The 22,092-nt window shown below is 39.5% G+C and overlaps 1 protein-coding gene across 5 annotated transcripts in view; it reads left to right on the top strand.

The window, feature by feature from the left end:
- LOC134347160 (sorbin and SH3 domain-containing protein 2-like) overlaps positions 1 to 22,092 on the top strand; it is a 465,962-nt gene that overhangs the window by 275,636 nt on the left and 168,234 nt on the right. For all 5 annotated transcript variants that reach the window (XM_063049382.1, XM_063049380.1, XM_063049383.1 and 2 more), the window contains one exon: positions 21,070 to 21,126. In XM_063049382.1, the coding sequence (XP_062905452.1) occupies positions 21,117 to 21,126 (10 nt within the window). In that variant the 5' untranslated portion in view covers positions 21,070 to 21,116. The remainder of the gene's footprint in view (positions 1 to 21,069; positions 21,127 to 22,092) is intronic.

The raw sequence follows: 22,092 nt of genomic DNA on the forward strand, positions 1-22,092 counted from the left end.
GTGCAGAGAAGGTTTACAAGGATGTTGCCGGGACTTGAGAAACTCAGTTACAGAGAAAGGTTGAACAGGTTAGGACTTTATTCCCTGGAGCGTAGAAGAATGAGGGGAGATTTGATAGAGGTATATAAAATTATGATGGGTATAGATAGAGTGAATGCAAGCAGGCTTTTTCCACTGAGGCAAGAGGAGAAAAAAAACCAGAGGACATGGGTTAAGGGTGAGGGGGGAAAAGTTTAAAGGGAACATTAGGGGGGGCTTCTTCACACAGAGAGTGGTGGGAGTATGGAATGAGCTGCCAGACGAGGTGGTAAATGCGGGTTCTTTTTTTAACATTTAAGAATAATTGGACAGATACATGGATGAGAGGTGTATGGAGGGATATGGTCCGTGTGCAGGTCAGTGGGACTAGGCAGAAAATGGTTCGGCACAGCCAAGAAGGGCCAAAGGGCCTGTTTCTGTGCTGTAGTTTCTATGGTTCTATGGTTCTTAACTGGAAGTAAACTGCTATGCGGCCATTTAACAAACTGCCAAACTCAGTACTAGTTCTTAAAGTGGTAAATTGGAACACAGTTCTTAGAATGGTAAATTTGAAAGTCCAAGAGATTTATACAGTCAATTAGGAGAGATTTTCCTGAAGTAAAGGATTCCTCGAAGACACGACGTTACTGCCGATCCCAGCCGGAACCTGCCTTGTCCGCAGGATTCACGACGACGGAAATAAAATGGTTTAAAGGCACTGACCTTTCCCTCTAGATACTAGATACTGCACAGCACTTTCTGCTGCTTTTAGCAGAGGCTATCTTATGCAGATCACTCTTTCTTGAACGGATTCAATAATGGTCGATCCTTATCAAAACCACCAAACGACTCCTTCAGGTTCCCGTCTTCACTCTCCAATACTACTGAAAAGGTACATCAACAAACCTGACAGCGATTGGTGAAACTACCGGCCCAACACTTCTGTACCTTAGAATAGAAAGTAAAACTCTGTTTTAAAACTATACCGCATCATGAGACTAATATGCTGCGTAGCAGAGTATTGACTGATGATCTAACTGAAAAAACTAACTGCATCACCAGGGGTCTACACTTATATACCTTGTGAGAGCAGGTCATCACGTGACCTCACATCGGCAGGAAAATTACATTATGTGACCTCCGCAAGACCATTACATCATCCTCACAAGACAGTCACAAGATATCCATGAGGTACATAACACAACATTTTAGTTTGTGCAAATACTAATCTTTAAAAAAGAATTTAAAAACGCAAACAACAGGAATTCTGCAGATGCTGGAAATTCAAGCAACACACATAAAAGTTGCTGGTGAACGCAGCAGGCCAGGCAGCTTCTCTAGGAAGAGGTGCAGTCGACGTTTCAGGCCGAGGGTCTTCGTCAGGACTGACGAAGGGTCTCGGCCTGAAACGTCGACTGCACCTCTTCCTAGAAATGCTGCCTGGCCTGCTGCGTTCACCAGCAACTTTGATGTATGTTGCTTTAAAAAAGAATAATATTATTCGTTCCATTTATTGTGATTCATGTGAAAGTTCTTGTATGGATTTTTCTTGAAGACTATAATAAACCAATCTGACATACAATATTTTCAGAAAATTCCATAATCCGTATCATATTTTAGCAACACAATCAAAAATTTCTTCACAAAACCCATTATTAGAGCATCATCTAATTAAAGTCTTTTTACAAAAGTGTCATGTAACCTCAATACTCCTTTTCTGGAAGGAATTCCTTTTAATAAGTAATGAATCTTTTAGGTCATCTGTCTATTTATAAAAATAAAAGGCTTACAGATGAGGACATTCCTATTCTTACAAACATTCTAAGCAGTTATATCAGACTTTTCATGTTCACACGATCCAACCTGACATTTACTTGGAGTGCAACAGAATTTCTCTCTGACCTCATGATTGGTAGTGTTTTATCTAATAAAGGTATCCACAGAATAAATTCTATTACTATTTTAAGTTCTCGATGTCAGAATAATCTAATCTGCTGCATGCAATGAAAGGTTTTAATTGTAAAGTCTTACTAACAAACAGTGTTAATATGTTTTGATTTCTTGAAATTCAGGCAGTTTGGAAGTGTAAGTTTAAACCCATAAATCTCTGAAATGAAGCTGGCAATTTCTGGCCATGAGAAGTTTGAAACGCTGAATTGATTGAGATCTCATTTTGAGCAGTCCCATCCTGGCACTGTAATGTTGCTTAGTGTTTTGGAAGCATTCTCATTCTTCCCAAGTACTTTTGCCTCCCATCTTAAAATCTGTTTTCTTTCCCTTCACCAGATGTCCAATCTTTTAGACCCATCCCCCATCTCTCTTCATTCTCTATTCCTTCAAAGTGATGACACCATCCAATCGCTAACTTTTTGGTAACTCCACACTTCATTTCAGACTTGCCAGTTAAGTTTGTGATCTGTTGCATAAGTAACATGGTCCTAATCAAAAGCATGTGATGTTCTCTGTGTTTATGGCTTTGGTATTCTTTCCCATTTTGTTTTCACAGCTGACTACCCATCCCTGTTATGTTTCTGATATGATTTCTGCTTTATTCCACTCTTGTTGACCACAGACCGAAAATAAGCTGCTCCTTGTGCAATCATACCACAATATTTTGGCTCCTTAAAGTCTTTTAACTTTGTTCTGAACTACTTATTACTGAATTATACCAACATAGTTCTATTTCACCACTACCTCCCAAACCTTTGTTCAATGTCTTGTGCAGGATGGGCAGTAATCTGAGGTCTCCTGGGCTGTTATAACAAAGCATCACACAGTCTTGAGAAATAGCAATTCATCTTCCCTCTGAGCATATTGCAGCCTTCAACTTCACAATGCTACTTGGCTTTGTATCAACATTAAGTTTGAATCTATTACACCTAGTTCCTCATCTAAATCCTTGATATAAATTGTGAATAGCTAGGGAGCCAGTACTAATTCCTCATCACAATAGGGTGGCACAGTGGCATAGTGGTTAGTGTAATGCTGTTACAGTGCCTGCTGTCTGTAAAGAGTTTTATGTTCTCCTGTGACTGCATGTTTTTTTTCCCCTCTGGGTTCCCTCCACATTCCAAAGTGTTACGCATTAGTAGGTTAATTGGGTGTAATTGGGTGACGTGGGTTAGGGACAGAGGGAACTGTTATCGTGCTGTATCTCTTTTTCTTAAAAAAAAATCTCTCCACTCAAAATGAATTTGTTTACTCCTATTCTGTTTTCTGTCCATTAAATAATCTTAACTTATATAGTACTATATGTTGGCTGCAAATCCCATGTACTCTAATTTTGTTTAAAGGAGGTGAAGACTGTTAGAAAATCAAGCCCATTTATTTTCAGATTAGTATCGGTGAAAGCAATGGCACTATCCAGTTGTCCATTAGATAACTATTCTAACTGCAAATAAATCTAAAATTGGGCATCTGATTATTTGGAAATGCTGATGTGATGGTGTCTGGCTCGCTTGTAGTCTGGAACGTAAGCCAAGGGTCCACGATGATGTGCCAGTTATGTAGCTGGAGTACAGCTTGAGATCTGGGACATTGGCAATCAGAGCCAGTGTATGGAGTGTTTACATTGTCAGGACCCAAACTCTAGACAAAGTCCAGGCTTGAAATCCATGCGCACTGACTAACCTGCCCTCGTGCCGCTTGCTCACAATGCCTTTGAGTGCAGAGCAGAGGCCTGTACTGCAGATGTTCTTCATCATAGGCTGGTATTGCGGTTGATCCTGAAGGTTGGAGCCCAGAGGTCAAGTTGAAGCCTGGAAGTTGAAGCCTGATGGCCGAAGCGTGAAGAGTGGAGGCTTGGAGGACTGTCTGTGTGCATGGGTGGGAGGGAGGACTTATTTTGTTGTTGTTATTTGTTGTCTTTTATTTTTGTGTTCTGTGTTGTTCTGCCAAGCATTATGGGCATGCTATGTTTGTGCTGGAATGTATGGCAACACTTGTGATTAACCCTCAGCACAGCCTAGGTGGTTAACACAAACAATGAATTTGACTGCTTATTTCAATGTACATGTGATAAATCTGAATGTATTTCATTTAACCTTACCTGATTCACTAGAATATTTTATAGTACTATGTAACATGCAAAACAATCTAAAAAAAGTCTGGTTGTTAATGGAAGTTTGGCATATCTACTTGTCCAACACCACCAAAGTTCCAAGGGTGCTGTATTATCAGAGCTTTATTGCAGCAGGAAGTGTGACTAGATTTCTTTAGCCACTGTATATTTGGTTTGGGGTGGATTGGTTTGGGGTGGATTGGTTTGGGGTGGATTGGTTTGGGGTGGATTATTTTCATTCCAGTGTTTCTTTCAGTGAAAGTAAATGGGTTGCTCCCCCTCTTTTTAAACTACATCTCTTGTTTAGGAATACAGGTTTCCCCTGCCGTCCGAAGGTAGAGCGTTCCTATGAAATGGTCCGTAAGCCGAAATATCGTAAAGCGAAAAAGCAATTACCATTTATTTATATGGGAAAATTTTGTGAGCGTTCGCAGACCCAAAAATAACCTACCAAATCATGCCAAATAACATATAAAACCTAAAATAACAGTAACATATAGTAAAAACAGGAATGATATGATAAATACACAGCCTATATAAAGAAGAAATACTTTTCCACAATCATTACTGCACTGTTCTCCGTAGCGAAAATCTCACGCAAGCGCCATTGGCAGAAAATCTCACGCAAGCGCTGTTAGCAAAAACACGGCGCAAGCGCTCTCCAGTAACCTTTAAGCTATAAAGCTGCCAAATCATACCAAACAACACGTAAAAATACACAGCCTATATAAAGTAGAAATAATGTATGTACAATGTAGTATCACTTACCGGAATCAGGAAGACAGCGCCGAACACACTGATGATGGTCTGTTAGGCTGAGTCAGAGTTTGGGTGGTGCAGTGGCCCCCACCCTCCAGGCCGCCGAGCGATACATTGCCGCAAAGCATGCAGGGGTGCAGCGGTTGCTGGGAGGCACCCAGCACATCTTTAAGAAAAAAGCTGAAAGAAACATGCTAATTAATTAGGTGTCGCCTGGCACGTAATTGTCGGCCCAGATCAGTGCCGATTTTCGATTGCATGGTCTCTGATCTGGGCCGGCAATTACGTGTCGGCGGCACCTAATTAATTAGCATGTTTATTTCGGCTTTTTTCTTAAAGATGTGCTGTGTGCCTCCTGGCTACCGTTGCATTCTCCGCGAATTGGTACCTGTCCGTGGCCTGGGGGTTGGGGTGGTGGGACATTGGGGTGTCATCTCGTCATCGTCTGTTTCCATTAGGGCAGGCAGGTCATCTTCTCTCTCTGCCTGCCTCGATGTCGAAGGTCGAGGTTCGTCGTCTGCTGTGGCTGATGTGGAAGGCTTGCTTGACTGCTGAGCGGCGCACATTTTTCTATCACACAGTTCTTTGTAAGGACTCAAACCATCCTGCAAATATCCCCTAAACCGACATACCCTTTCAAAAATAAAGTCGTACTCTATCATTACTCATTTGGTTTCGATTGTTATCCTTTTTTCTTCCAATTGCATCAGTTCTTCATCTATCAGATCTTGGTCATGGGATGCCAAAACCTCTTCAACGTCATCTTCGTCAGCTTCCACAAGCCAAACTCACTTTGTCCTTACTTTGTTCACCACAATAGAAACGCTTAATTATGTCTAGTTTTACGCTGTGTAACACCCTTACGAGCTCTTTCAGGCTTTTCCGATACCATAGAACTCATCTTGCAAACGACTGCTCACAGGCACATGTTAAAGCAATGCTGGCGAGAATGCAGTTCCGAATCTGGGGGAGAGCAGCTGCTCGGGGCGTGCGCTGCTTTTTTTTTTGTAACAGTGAAAACACCTTCTGAAAGCGAAAACAGGGTACTAATGTAGGTCTTTCGTAACAGTGAGGTTTTTTAAAGCGAACATTCGAAAAGTGGGGGACACCTGTACTTAATTCTTTTTGCATGTATTTATAACAGACACCAGCTGTCTTTGTACTCTGGTTTGCTGAGAACTGGTTGTGAATATTTAGTAAACTCTTCACACAACAGGTTGTTCTTTAATATCAATTTACAGGTCTGTGTTTGGTTTCAGCTTTTGATTTGAATGACATTTTGTTATTAGAACACTCGTATTACATAAAGAAGGCCAGTGACAGAATAAGTGAAGACTCTGTAACCAGTCGCTTAATTTAGCGTAAACCCTATCAGTTTACCGAGGCTAGGGTGAGATAGAATTATGTAAGCTACTGATGAATTTTTGTTTTCAAGGCTTTAAGCTAGGTTGAAATGCATCATGCATTGTATAAGTACTGCTTAGTACTCCAGGAAAGCTGTAACACCCTGGAAAATTTGATACGTGAATATGTTTTGTTGATTACCTTATCTGACATTAGGGAAAGTATTTTGTCTGTGATTTTTGAATGAGGTAAATAGAGCAGAGTGTCACTAAAACTTGACTGAAGATAGAACAGACAACTTGCATTCAGATTAATTAGTGATGTCAAAAATCTTAAGGAATATTAAGTCAGGTTTATTGTTTAGCATAGTGCTAATTCTTTAAATGTACAGTACATTTACATTAATGTAAATTACATTAAATGCAGTACATTAATGCAGAGTACTGTATATTATGTCTTTCCAGTTAACAAATAACACTTAATACTGCTGAGCTATTACAAAGCTAAGTACTCTTATTTATGTTTCCCAACCATCTTCCTATTTTAACCAATATACAGTACTATGCAAAAGTCTTAGGCACCCTAGCTAGATATATGTGCCTAAGACCTTTGCATAGTACTGTTTATCTTAAAGGAGAAAAAAAAGGCATTCATGTAAGAAATTCCACAACTTCTTGATGTCAGAAAGAGTCTGCCATTAAATACTTTTGAAGGGAAGTTTGCTTATCTTCCAGTTACCATGCGCCTTACTTTTGAGTCTGCTTTTACAAACTCATAACTTAATAATGTGACTTCCAGGGTCACATCTGTCAACCTTTTCTAAATTATCTGCAGCATTTCATTGCTTTTTCTGAAAAAGAAGCTGTTTGAAATAAGATATCTTGCCGTGAGTTACAAATCTTAGAGGAAAAAATGAACAATTTTGAAATCTATTTCATGTCCTTGAGATATAACTCGGTACTTGTTTGGCCTTGCTGAAAACATTTTTATTAACTGATTTACAACTACAAACAAAGCCCTACCCATTCAAAGGCAACCATATAATAAAGTGTAGAAATTATTGCTTCCACTAATGAGCTATATTTAAATCCTGCCAATCATTTCTTTGTTCCTCCATTTAAAAAGTCTAAAATTCTTTGAAAGCAATAAGCCCCTTCACAAAATATATGGAATGCATTTTATCCCATATCTGTATTTTAATCTCTGATCTCGAACTTTATTTTTACATAATTCTTCATTCTTTATCATTTTTGAATGATGTTTTGTTGTTGCGTGCCATGCCAATACACCGTAGAAAATTCCTAATACATGTAAATATGTATGTCTGTGGTCTTCTGCTGCTGTAGCCCAAAAGCTTCAAGGTTTGACTTTTGTGCTTTCAGAGATGCTCTTCTGCACACATGGTTATTTGAGTTACTGTTGCCTTCCTGTCAGCTTGAGCCAGTCTGGCTATTCTCCTCTGATCTCTCTCATTACAAGACACTTTTGCCCACTGAACTGTCACTCACTGGATGTTTCCTTTTGTTTTTCACACCATTCTCTGTAAACTCTACAGACGGTTGTGCATGAAATTCCCTGGAAATCAGTTTCTGAGAATCTCAACCCACCCCTTCTGACACCAACAATTATTCCAAGATCAAAGTCACTTAGACCATATATCATCCCTATTCTGAAGTTTGGGCTGAACAACAACTGAACCTTTTGATCATGTCTGCATGCTTTTATGCATTGAGTTGCTGTCTCATGATCGGCTGATTTGGATATGTACAATAATCCAGTCAGTTAGTGTACCTAATAAAGTGTCCACTGAATGTACTGTATATGGTGAATAAAGCTGATCCTTGATCCTTAACCACTGAGCCACAAAATATAGTCTCAGCAACTAATGTATTATCGCTAGAAATGCCCTACGTAATACTTTAGAGGAATGCAAGCAGTGGCTGAAGTAAAACAGACCTGTTTTTGCCTCCTGAATCAGTTTTAGTTAGTTATCTCATCAATGGGCCACTAATCCTAATTGGATTTAGTTTGAAGAATGACAGCTGCAGACTTTCAATTCCAAAGACTTTTCTGAAAATGTATGGAAATTCAGTTCATTAGCTAACCACTATATACAGTAATTAATTCAGTTATCTGCTCAAAATATTCCAAATGATAAACATGAGATTCTGCAGATGCTGGAAATCTTGAGCAAACACACAAAATGCTTGAACTCAGCAAGTCAGGCAGCATTGATGGAGGGGAATAGATGTTTCCGGCTAAGACCTTTTATCAAGCCCAAAATGTTCTCCTCCATAGATGCAGCCTGACTTGCTGAGTTCCTCCAGCATGTGTGTCTGTTATTCAAATCGATCAGCAAGTTCTGATCTCTTGATCTTGACTCATTATAAACTTTATTTGATAAATAATGGCCATAAAAATCTTCCAAGTTATTCCCCTCTGGCTAATAAGCCTCTTTTAAGATCATAAAAATTGATATCCAAGGCTTGCCATATTTATTTCCCTGAGTGCTATTGGGTTGGTAATCTATCTATGCTCCGTACTTGGTATTTTGTGAATCTTCATGGTTTCCTTTTTGGAAGTGTGGACCAAGTCACCTCTTTCCAAGACGCCACTCATTTTGGCAAAACTAGTTCTGCTCCCTGTGTACTGTTTGTGTCAACTTCCATGGGACCAGCAGTACTCACCATATTGCAACAGCTGGAATCACTTCCATTAATGAATGGCAGGTATTAGATGGAAGTGTGAAGAGAAAGGCAAGGTAGAGAAAGAAGGAAGTGTCTGGTCATTGACAGAAAAAGTGAAGAAGTAATTGGAAGTGAAGTACATAGTGACAGGGAAGTAATATGTTCCACCATAAATTGATACAGCGATGGAGTGCCAGGCAAATTTTGAAGGAGGAAAAATGTATTTCTCAGGATCATCTGAGGGTACTGGATGGGTGGAGTCTCAGACATCTCCAACTGCATAGAAAAATGGTAGTCTTGTCTTTTAAAACATCATTGGTCAAGTGAAAAAGAAGGATGAAATTCTGAAGCCCAACTTCTGTTGACCCCAGGAATAGCCACTGATACAACAGATGAAGGTAGTTAACCTGCTCTCAAAGGCTGAACACCATTTCACACCATCCCTGACGCTTCGCGCTAGCGGCTGCAAACAGGCAACGTGGCAGCTTGAGGACTAGTTCTCGCACATACAAGATAACAAGTGCATATAAGATATCAGTAAAATACAATCACGCAAACGCTACAATGATAAAGAAGGCAATTGACCACTAGCCACTTCAGAGGAATAAGGGTGAGGCAGTAACACCTACTCTTGATAGCTCCATCCTGTCATTATTGTTAACCCCTAAGGCATATCTGTTGAAGGAGAATTTTGGTATCATTTGTCCCTTTCCAGATGCAATGTTTTTGTTATAATTTGAACAATAACTACACTCAACAATGGATATGAAATTGAGTCAGGTTTTATAAACAAACAGTGATATTTATTAACCTCTACTCAAAACATCGAAAAGTAAACAAATAACTAACTTAACCGGAAGTTAACAGTTAGGCAACTATATCGAACAAACAGTCAAACTTATAAACTGTTCTTAAAGAGTTCTCATCCAAGCACAGACTTAAAATGGTAAGTTCAAAAGTCCATGTGATCTATACAGTCATTAAGGAGAGACTTCCCTGAAACAATTTCTTCGAAGCAATGATGAATCTGTCGATCTCAGCCGAGAGATGCCTTGTCCAAAGGAATCACGAAGACGTAACGGAATTGACTGGAGATTTTGACTGGAGGGTGGTCACTGCACAAACCTTCCCACCCTGGCAGGGGTTTTACTCAAATGTGCATGCCACAATTTCCGAACGAAGATTAAAAAGGTCGATCAATCCCAAGAAGCTGAACGACATTAACTTTATCCAATCCTTTGCTCGGATAATTCTGATAATGTCTTCACTCTCCGATACTGGACTGTAAAGGAAATCAAAGGTGCAACAAACAAAAACTGGCAGTTTTTTTCAAAACTGCCGGCACAACGTTACACTAAAAATAAAAATGAGAACTGCGTCACTGTGGCGGCTTTTTCTTTTATACCATGCCATCACGTGACATCACATCAGCCCACGGTCATGAGACAATTACATCATGCCCATCACGAGATAATGACATAATGCTCAGAAGGCAATTACATCATGCTCACGGGATATGTAACTATATCTATATATAGATAGACACACACACCTGTACATACACACCCAGTTACTTGTTCAGGCAGACCTAGATGAATCAGGATGTGGACATTGGTGACGTCTGGCAGTTATCGTCTATCCCTCGTTCCTCGTTACGTTGAACTGAGTGGCTTGCTGGGTATTATCAGAGGGAAATTCAAAGTCAATCACATTCCTATGGTTATGAAGCAATTATATGGGTTAGATTGTATGTGGTTGGCAAATATCCTTCCTTGGGAGCCATTAGATGAAATTAGTTGGATGCGTTAAGGATCAGAGCTATACCTCCAGTTTTTTTGCCATCTGTGTTTGACTTGGGGCCAGCTGGTGGTGTAGTGGCATCAGCACTGGACTTCAAGGCAGATGGTCCTGAGTTCAAATCCAGCCGAGTCCCAAACTAGGCAGCAGCAGTATTTGCGTAGAAGAAAGGCCTGGCGATCTACTAACGTATCTTGCCATGAAAACCCTATGGACCCTATGGTCCATAAGATCATGAAGAGTCAGACTCGATTAAATGACTGAACCACAACAACAACAAATTTTTGGCTTGGATGCTTTGTGCTTCATTTAAGTTTGCTGATTATACAAACCTGCACTATATGTGACATTAAGTTGTAAGAAAAACATGAGGGGCTGTAATGTGATATAGAAAGTTGTGAATGGGTAGCAAAATTCGCATTATAAAATGAGAAATGTGAGGTTATCCACTTTATGAGAAAGGGTACAAGAGCAGAATATTAATTGTTTAATGTGAGAACTAAATGATTGTGTTCTGCTTGTCTTCATATAAGCAAATTAGTTTGTTGGCACAACAAATAATTAGCAATGCAAATTATTTAGGAGGAATGAAAAGTAAAAGAATGGAAATCTTGTTGTAATTGTACAGAAAGTTTTGGTAAGAGGGGCAGAAGCTTTAGGTCCCTTACCACCAGGTTCAGGAGCAGTTATTACCCTGTAAATATCAGGCTCCTGAACCAGTTGATAACTTCACTCACTACTCTGAACTGATTCTATGACCTACAGACTCTCTTTGAAGAACTATTTACAACTCATGTCCTCAGTATTATTTTTATTTGCTCATTGGCTCTTTGTCAGGCTTTAATTGTTTGTTTTTGTTGTAAAATTTCTATAATTCCCCCCCCATAAATGCCTGCAAACAAATGAATCACAAAATAGTATATAGTAATATATACGTACCTTGATAATAAATTGAGACAGACAACGACGTAACATTAGAAGTTGTCACTGCAACTTCAAAGCACAGTCGATGGCACAGGAGAATTCCAAAAATTAAGGAAATGTGAAGGGAAGTATTTTCAACATCTCTTGGGAAAACAAACATGGAAATCATTGTTTAGATCTGAAACCAAGTGAAAGAGAACAGAATATTTTGTTCCAGTAATGATTACTACAAGTAACTAATTTTGCTATCAATTATGGCAATGAGAATCATACTTTGAAATCTAAGTTTGGGCAAACTTCTAAAATCATCTGTAAAATTCAGATGAGTGGCTGTCAGGAAAAGTCCCGAGCAAAACAAAGCACAGATGAAAGTGGTGATGAATGAAAGGAAGGCTAGAATTTGTAAAACACAGTTTAAGCTTATACTTCAGTTACACAAATAGTTTTGAAGTTTAATGTGGGGCAGAAAGCACAGTAATTTTATTTATTTAGAGATATAGACTCTTCCAGCCCAACAAGCCACACTGCTCAGCAACCCACCTATTTAACACCAACCTAATCACAGGACAATTTACAGTGACCAATTAATTTACTAATCCATACATCTTTGGACTGTGGGAAATAACTTGAGCACCTGGAGGAACCTCGTGCAGTCACAGGGAGAGCATACAAACTCCTTACAGACAGCACTGGAATTGAACTCTAAATTCAGGAACACCTTGAGAGATATAATAGCTAACCGGTACTCTGAGGTGGCTCCTCTGTAAGTTCCCACAAATAGAGTCATGCAGTTGGTAGAGCTGCTGCTACATATTGCCAGGTTGTGCAGGTTTAGTCCTGACCTTGGATTATGTCCGTGTGGAATTTGCACATTCTCCCTGTGCCCATTAGGATTTGTCCTGAGTGACTGGTTTCTTTCCACATCCTAAAGACATCCAGGTTGATAGGTTAATTGGCCCAATGTGGGTGGATAGAATCTAATGGGGTTGTGGTGGGTGGTGGGGAGAATGAAAAACAGCATCAATGTAGCATTAGTGTAAATAGATGGTTAATCACTGGTGCAGATGTGAAGGGCTGGGTGGCCTGTTTCTAAGCCATATCTCTAAATGATGATGAGATGGATGATAATAAGACAATCTATTTTTCTGAAGTATCTGCGGGATGAATATTGGTCAGCAATCTGGAGATAACTCCCCAACTCTTCAAAATGATAGGGAATTGTTTTCCTTCTAAATGAGGGAACCAATGGATCCTTGGGTCAGTGTGGAAGGTAGAGAGGCTCCTGGTTAGGAGGGAATGCTAGAGAGGCTCCCACTCAGGAGTAGGGTGCATGCAAGTGAGGTCTGTGGTCACGTTGTCATGGTATGGGAGTGGTGAGTGAGAAAAAGTAGAAAGGGCTGGCTTCATTGGAAAGATAGACAAAATCGAGTACGCAAGAGATAACTGGATACTGTATACTGAATGAATTGAGCAGTATTTTGAAGCCAATGAAAAGAAAGTGCCAGTTTTGCTGAGTGCATTGGGTACAAGTTGCAGTGAAGTTTGACTGCTCCAACCAAACTAGCCGAAATGAGCTTTACTGATATCGTGAAAGTAATGCAGGAACATTTAGAACCAAAACCATCACTGATTGCAGAATGTTTTAAGTTTCATAAGTGGAATCAAAAGGAAGGGGAGTCTGTTTCAGCATACGTGGCTGAATTGAAGAAATTGTCAGTCCAGTAGTGGGCTTGATGATGCACTGAGAGATCATTTAGTTTGTGGAATCTTACAAGAAAGCATTCAAAAATGGCTCCTAACTGAAGCATAACCCACATTTAAGAGAACAGTTGAAATTGCTGTATCAATGGAAATAACAGATGGAGATGCAATTGAGTTGCAGTCAGGAATGAAAGTGAGTGTGAACAAAATTGCAACATCTAAACAGAAACCAGCCTGGCCAAGCAAATTGTGTTGAGGCAGACAAAAATAAATCCACTGCACAGGGAAGAGAAAAAGATAAAAAGTCAAACTGTACTTTCAAAAAGAGCAGTAATTTTCATGCTGTCAAAAAAGTAGCCTTGTGATTTATAATGTGAAAACTAACAGGAGACAAGCAATATGGCTTACACTAGAAGCGAGCGGCAAATTAATTAAAATGGAATTGGATACTGATTTGGCTGTTTCGGTCATTCCACAAAATGAATTTGAACAGCATTTTAAAGATACTGATCTGACGCCTGCAGATATCCAACTAAGATCTCATACTGGAGAAAAGATGACTCCTGTGGGAATAACATTTATAACAGTGAAATACAACAACCAACAAGACACATTGGGCTTGCATGTGGTAAAAATAGGAGGACCAGCATTGTGGGGCTGTGATTGGCTGAGACAACTTCCACTTGATTGGAGATCCATCCATCCTGTGCATGCCTTATCCCCTGCAATAGAATCAACTGAAAGTAAATTAAGAAAGGTACTGGATGATGCCACAGCAGTGTTCAAGGAAACCTATCAAGGATAAAGTAATGTTAAATGAAAATGTCACATCTGAGGTTTACAAAGTCCATCCCATTCCTTATGTCTTCTGTGATAAAGTAGCCAGCGAGCTAGATTACTAGTTGTTCCAGTAGTTAAGGAGAATGGGTTTTTCAGGATTTGTGGTTATTTTAAGATTTCCATTAATCAAATATTGAAAATAGATCAATACCCTCTACACAGGATAGAGGATATCTTTGTAATCCTTTCTGGAGGAAAACACTTCAGCAAAGAGGACTTAGCTGAGGCCTACCTATAAAAATAGAGATGGAAGAAGAGTCAAAAGTGTTTCTCACTATAAACACTCACAAAGGGCTTTATCACTATAATATACTTATGTTTGAAGTAGCATCTGCACATCCATTCTGGCAGAAAGCTATGGACCAAGTATTGTAAGGCTGCCCAACCACTCAGTGTTACCTGGATGATGACAAGTGTTACATACCTCGTGGGTACCTTGTGACTGTCTTATGACCATGATGTAATTGAGTATTTTGTGAGCATGATGTAATGGTCTTGTAATGGTGGGGTGATGTAATTTTCCTGCCGTGTGAGGTCATGTGATGACATGTTCCCTACAGGTACATAAAAGGGGAAGCTCCTGTCGTCATGCAGTTTAGTTTGTCAGTTACGTCATTATGCTGCGTATTTGTCTCTTGACACAGTTTCATTTTAAAGTGGAGTTTTACTTTCTATTGTAAGGTAAAAATCGTTGTGCTGGCAGTTTTGCTAATCGCTGCCAGTTTTTTTGTGTTGCACCTTTGATTTACCTTTACAATCTAGTATTGGAGAGTGAAGACCTTACCAAAGTACGGGAACCTGAAAGATTGAGTAAAGTTGGTGTCATTCAGCAGTTTTATAAAGGAGCGACCTTATTGAATCTTCATTCAGGAATAGTGGCCTGGTTCTGAGATAATTCCTGCAAGATCAGGAAGGTTTGTGCAGTGTTCACCATCCAGAAAAAAGGTCAGTTCCTTTAAGCTGTTTTATTTCCTTCGCCATGATCAGCAGTAACGTCACATCTTCGAAGAAATCCGTTTCCAGAGAAGTCTGTCCTTACTGACTGTATAAATCACTTGGACTTTCGAATTTACCACCTTAAGACTGTGTTCGAATTTACCACTTTAAGAACTGTTCCAGAGTTGCTGTACAGCAGTTAACTTCCAGTTAAGTTAGTCGTTTGAATACTTTTCACTATTGTTGAGCAGAGTTAAATAAATGTTTGTTTGTTTATAAAACCTGACTCAATTATATATTCATTGTTGCTGGACATGTGACACAAGGAACACCTCCAAAATCTCAAGACATTGTTTAGAAGATTATGGCTCAGAGCACAATGCAATGCATGTGAAGTCTTTAAACCAAGCATTACTTACTGTGGTCACATCAATGACTCACAAGATTTATATAAGTGTGCTGAAAAATTGCAAGCAGTGGTGGGTGCCCCAAAGTCAAAGGAAATATCACAGTTGTATTCCTTTTAGGATTTGTAAATTACTATAACAGGTTCCTGCTAAACCTAGCTACTGTGCTCCAATCCTTGAACTCATTACTACAGATTGGGAGGAAATGGCAATGGACAAAGCAGTGTGAGGTGGATTTCCAAAAAGTAAAGTAAATGGTGACGTCAGAATCTGTATCCGCACATTATAATCCACATCGTCCAGTGAAACTTGCCTGTGATGCCTTGCCTTATGATATAGGTTTCGTCCTGTCACATGCTATGAGTAATGAAAGTGAATGCCCATTGCCTTTGCATCACACTCCCTTACTGCTACAGAGAAGAATTACACGCAGATTAACAGAGAAGCCTTGAGTCTGGTTTGGTGAGTAAAACGCTTCAACCAGTACTTGTATGGAAGAGAGTTTATCCTCATTACTGATCATCAACCCCTAGTGTCAATTTTCAATCTACAGAAGGATGTTCCACTAACAGCAGCAGCAAGAATGCAGAGAAGGACTTTGGTTTTACTCGAGGAAATGTTGATAGATTGTCCTGTTTATCTTTGGAAAAGTAAATACCTGAAAATTTTACAAAAGAAGACACTCTTTGAACAATGGACACTGAGCAGTACTGTACTGAAATTTGACTTTTGATTTTGTGTTTTATATTCTGTGCTTTCGCTTGTTTGTTTTTTGTTGCTCTTAGTGTGATTTTTATGTGCATAGGGGGTAGGGGTATTTGATGTTTGATGTTTTTCTATGGGTTGGTTCCATAGTTCTTTGTTTCCATAGTTTTTTGATCCAGGTTGTATACTGCAGACATACTTTGATAATGAATGTACTTTGAGTCTTTGAATCCTCTTGGCATATTCTCCCTAATGCAAGTTGAAAGTCTCCCTGTTATGCCAGAGATGATCCAAAGGAAAGCCAGAAAAGACTCCACACTGCCTCAGGTTTACATGGTCACCTAAAATGGCTGGAATGTGCAGTAGGAATTCCATTTCCCCATTTTTACCATTGGAGGCAAAACTTGCTCTTGATGGGAGTTGTCATATGTAGGAATTGAGTATTGAACCATCCATGCTGAGAGCTAAAGTGTTGAAGGAGCTACATGCTAGTCATCTAGGTATGGTCAAAATGAAAGCGTTGGCTCAATACTTCCTCTGGTGTACTGGGGTAGATCATCAGATTAAGCAGCCTGCCTTGCACTGTTTGGGAATCCAGCAAGTCCAGAAGACAGATAATCAGAGCTACCAGAACCATTTCCTGCAATCCCAGGGTTAACTCCTACAATCACTATGGAAGAGTCCCCAGAACCTGAGATTGTTCTACAGTCACGAATGTCACCTGCCAAGCAGAGTGACCTCCCTTCTCAGGAAAGACATTATTCCACCAGAGTAAGACATCCTCCACAGCAATTAAAGCTTTAGACGTGAATGGGACAATTTAAAATTTGCTATGCTGTGGATGTCTATATTGTAGTTATATAGTATATAGTCTATTATATAGTATATTGTATGTTAAGATATATAGATAGATGTCAAGAGAGTAATACGTTACATATTTGAGTTGAGATGCACTCTATATTGAGTTAATTTATAGCTAAGCAGAGAGGAGTGTTGTGTATTTAATATTTCTGTAATATTTGAGTAATATTGTAAATGTATTGTTTGATTAATGATTCTTTGTTTACATAATTCAATATGAGTTATATGTAAAACAACATGAATGGTGTACATTATTATGCCACCATGTCATAAGTCTGTGCCTCACTAAAGTAACAATGAAATGAGAGTACACAAGTTATTCCCAGCTCTGTGTTTTTCTTTTGATTAGTTTTATGCTTTTGACTTACAAAGCATAATAGTTTCTGGAGTGTTTGAATAGAAGAGACTGATTCATGTGCATGTGATCGTTACCTACTCTGAGCAACAGTATTCTTCTACCTGTGGTAGTTTGGGCACCGGTGAGCCCTCCTGCAACGAGTGTCTCACTGACAGCGATGATTTTGTTACAATTATAATGGATAACTAACAAAAAAATCGGCACATTTTTAGAGTACTTTAAATTCAGGATGTGTTGTCCAGCTACTTTCACCATAACCCTCATATGGTCCTAACATTAGTTCAAGTTCAAGAGGAAATAACTTTCCGATCAGTTCCACTCCTTTGGCAGAGTAAAATATGTGAAGAATCCGGCGCACTGCATTCTTAAAGGCTAAATCTTAGTTATTTTCTCCAATCTCTGAAAACATCAAGAATTACAAAGTTGAAAACCAGAAACCACAAAGAACATGCCTTTATATAACAGTTTTAGCAGTAAAATACTTGAGGATTTGTTGTTTCTTGTCTTCATTTCTAAAAAGATTTTTTTTGGGAAAAGAAGGCAAATCCATCTTTTCATCGAATCTCTGCACGTGTATTAAAAACATAGGAACACAGAAAACCTACAGCACAATACAGGCCCTTTGCCCCACAAAGCTGTGCCAAACATGTCCTTACCTTAGAAATTATCTAGGGTTACCCATAGCCCTCTATTTTTCTGAGCTCCATGTACCTGTCCAGGAGTCTGTTAAAAGACCCTATTGTATCCACCTCCACCACCATCGCCAGCAGCCCATTCCATGCACTCACCACTCTCTGCGTTCTTTAAAAAAAAACTTACCCTAGGTCTTTTAAGAGACTCCTGGACAGGTACATGGAGCTCAGGAAAATAGAGGGGCATGGGTAACCCTAGGTAATTTCTCAGGTAAGGACATGTTTGACACAGCTTCGTGGGCTGAAGGATCTGTATGGTGCTGTAGGCTTTCTATGTTTCTATTTCCTCTGTATCTACTTCCAAGCACCTTAAAACTGTAAACACAAAATACTCTGCAGATGCTGGGGTCAAAGCAACACTCACAACACGCTGGAGGAACTCAGCAGGTCGGGCAGCATCAGTGGAAAAGATCGGTCGACGTCTTGGGCCGGAACCCTTCATCAAGACTGAAGAGGGAAGGGGCAGAGGCCCTATAAAGAAGGTGGGAGGAGGGTGGGAAGGAGAAGGCTGGTAGGTTCCAGGTGAAAAACCAGTAAGGGGAAAGATAAAGGGGTGGGGGAGGGGAGGCAGGGAGGAGACAGGCAGGAAAGGAGAAGTAGGAATAGGGGAAAACACAATGGGTAGTAGAAGGAGGCGGAACCATGAGGGAGGTGATAGGCAGCTGGGGGAGGGGGCAGGGTGACATAGGGATAGGGGAAGGGAGGGGGAGGGAATTACCGAAACTTACCTTAAAACTGTGCCCTCTCATGCTAGCCATTTCAGCCCTGGGAAAACTGTGCTTTGCATTGGTTTAGCTTGATAATTATGACATGGGGAGACAATTCTGCCCTTTCAGTTCATGCTAGCTCAGTGCAGAGCAATCTGATCAGTTCCATTTCCTCTCCATGTTATGGAGAGGAAGAGCAAATTAAAGAGCAGACTATTATTTAAATGGTAAAAAAAATTGCAGCATGCTGCCGTGCAGAGGGACTTAGGAGCGCTTGTGCATGAATTGCAAAAGGTTGGTTTGCAGGTGCAGCAGGCTATCAAATGGAAGGCAAATGGAGTGTTGGCTTTCATGCTAGAGGGATTGAATTTAAGAGCAGGGAGGTTATGCTGCAATTGTACAGGGTACTGGTGAGGTTGCACCTGGAGTACTGTGTGCAGTTCTGGACTCCTTACTTGAGGAAGGATATACTGGCTTTGGAGGTAGTGCAGAGGAGGTTCACCAGGTTGATTCCAGAGATGAGGGGGTTAAACTGAGGAGAGATTGAGTTGCCTGGGACTGTACTGGCTGGAATATGGAATGAGAGGAGATCTTAAAAAAATATATAAAATTACGAAAGGGATAGATAAGATAGAGACAGGAAAGTTGTTTCCACTTGTAGGTGAACTAGGGGACATAGCCTCAAGATTTGGGGAAGTAGATTTAGGATGGAGATGGGGAGGAACTGCTCTTCACAGAGAGTGGTGAATCTGTGGAGTTCTCTGCTCGATGAAGCAGTGGAGGTTACCTCAGTAAATATGTTTAAGACAAGGTTGGATAGATTTTTGCATAGTAAGGTAATTAAAGGTTTTGGGGAAAAGGCAGGTAGGTGGAGATGGTCAGATCAGCCATGATCTTATTGAATGGCAGAGCAGGCTTAACAGGCCGGATAGTCTACTCCTGCTCCTATTTCTTATGTTCTTATATTATCCTGTACCCCTTTCTTTCTCACTTAATACAGTATATCAATTTCCCATTGACACTTCTACTTTTAGCTTTAATATAGCAAAGTTTATGTTACATTCCTGTTACTAATGCCATATTTCCTAAAGCATTCTAATTTCAGGTTTTGTTCACATATTTCTGGCTTGTATACAAAGATGCCTAAAGTTCATGGTAGAACCTGATGATGGAGATTAGCAGTTGAAAAAATGTATCTATGTTCAATATTATGGCAATAGCATCAATTTATTCCACTAATATCTTCAGATAAAGAATAATATCACTGCAATGTGAAGTTTTTGGATTGCTAATTCTGTGGCTGGCAGTCAGCAGCGTTGTTTGCCATTTGAGCTGCACTATTTTGTTATTGAGTGCTTTTTAAAAAGAGAATGAAATGGATCAATCCTGGTGATAATGAATTATACATGATTCCACATACTAATGCCAGCCTTTTCTGCTATGGATTTACTGTGCTTAATGTCATAAACTCCTCATGTATTTCAGGCAATGCAACTTTCTGATAAACAAAACCAGACTTATAAAATTACTTGCATCCAATCTGTAATTATTATAAAGAGCTTCAAGTGAGTAAAGATCAGGGAGAGAGAATAAACTAAACTGTTATGTGTATTAGTAACTGGTCTCTACAAGAATAATGGATCTTAAAGATAAATCTTCAAATAATTTTGGAATATATTCTTCATCAACATGTTGTTAGTTTACCCCATGATCTGTTCAGCATTTTAGTTGCTTATCAGGAGGAAAATGCAAAATAAAGGATGATGACAAGATCCAGTATTTGTGTTCCCTGGTAAGTTCATTTCATTCCGCCTTGTTCATTCCTCATTTAATGGGGTCATTGTCTCCCCTATAATGGAATGAACTTACCTAAACACTTCCACATATAGATCAGAGGATGAAGTCTGCATTTGGAATCTCTTTCAGTTATTTGTAGAAAGTGTGAGTAAGCTGTATAATAGTCATGAAGTGCATTGCAGCATAGTTAGGGTAATGTTGCTGTTATCAGATAAAATAATGCATAATTAGTTTGGACCTGTTTGTGTTCATTCCTCTCTGGAATGTTGCCATCAAATAGCTTACATTCTGGGCCACGTCGATTAAGTAAGGCTCAAATCCATTTCCGTTAAGTAGGAGGGTTTTCGGAATGAGTGATCTAAGAGTTTGCTGTTACAAATCTCTGAAGGGTCCTTGTATTGTTGCACATTGCCATGTTTGGTGAAGGCTTGATCTCAACTCCCAGTAAAACAGCTGCACTCTATTTTTCTTTTCAGAATTAAACTGAATTTTCCAGTATAAAGAAGCAGCTCGGCTTGTCATCATGAATACAGGTACGTTTGATGCTCTAAGCTAAGACTAAATGTATTGTTTGCATTAACCAATGTTTAAAATGTTACGTGATTCAGATTAAACTTCTAGAAAATAGATTCAAGATAAGATGATTCATGTCATAATTCGGTACTTTCTATGCATGAAATATGAATTTGTACCCTAAGACAGAAATTTTGAAATGTTTTCCTCTTCTGACTTTCGAGTATCAGTTTTCAGTTTCCTAAATTCAATCATTCTTAGTCTAAATTTCATCCTTCTCGCAAGAGTTCAAAGCAAGTGCAAAGTTTAAACAAAACTTGAAAAGAAACAATTATGATTGACTTTCCCTGTAAATGTGTTTCTATGGAAAGAAGCTGTTGGAGGAATTCAGTGGGTCAAGCAGCATCTGTGGGGAAGAAAGGAATTATCAACATACTCCTCAACGGTTGCTGCATGATCTGCTGAGTTTTGTTTCCATGAAAATGTTTTAAATTTCATTTTGTCACTATAATTTTAACTTCTGCTCTCCTGCCATTTTGCTGAGCTATAGTTCCACAACCACAGTTTGCCCCAAGATGCTTTACTGATATAATCATGGCATTGTTATTTCCGATAGATCATGTCTGGTCCCCAGGGTGAATAGAAATCTGTTTTTCTTTTTATTTAGTAAACTGGGAACACTCTACCACACAGGATGTTCATTAACCTACGGGCTTATCATCTTCTACTTCCTCAGGAAGTTCGGCATGTCCCTGATGACCCTAACAGTTTTTATAGATGCACCATAGAAAGCATCCTCTCCAAATGTACAGCAGGCGGTGAAAAAGGCAAAGGGTATGCTGGTATTCATTGCAAGAGGATTCGAGTACAGGAGCAGGGAGGTACTACTGCAGTTGTACAAGGCCTTGGTGAGACCACACCTGGAGTATTGTGTGCAGTTTTGGTCCCCTAAACTGAGGAAAGACATTCTTGCCATAGAGGGAATA

This window comes from Mobula hypostoma, chromosome 5 (assembly GCF_963921235.1).
Source record: "Mobula hypostoma chromosome 5, sMobHyp1.1, whole genome shotgun sequence".
NCBI lineage: Eukaryota > Metazoa > Chordata > Chondrichthyes > Myliobatiformes > Myliobatidae > Mobula > Mobula hypostoma.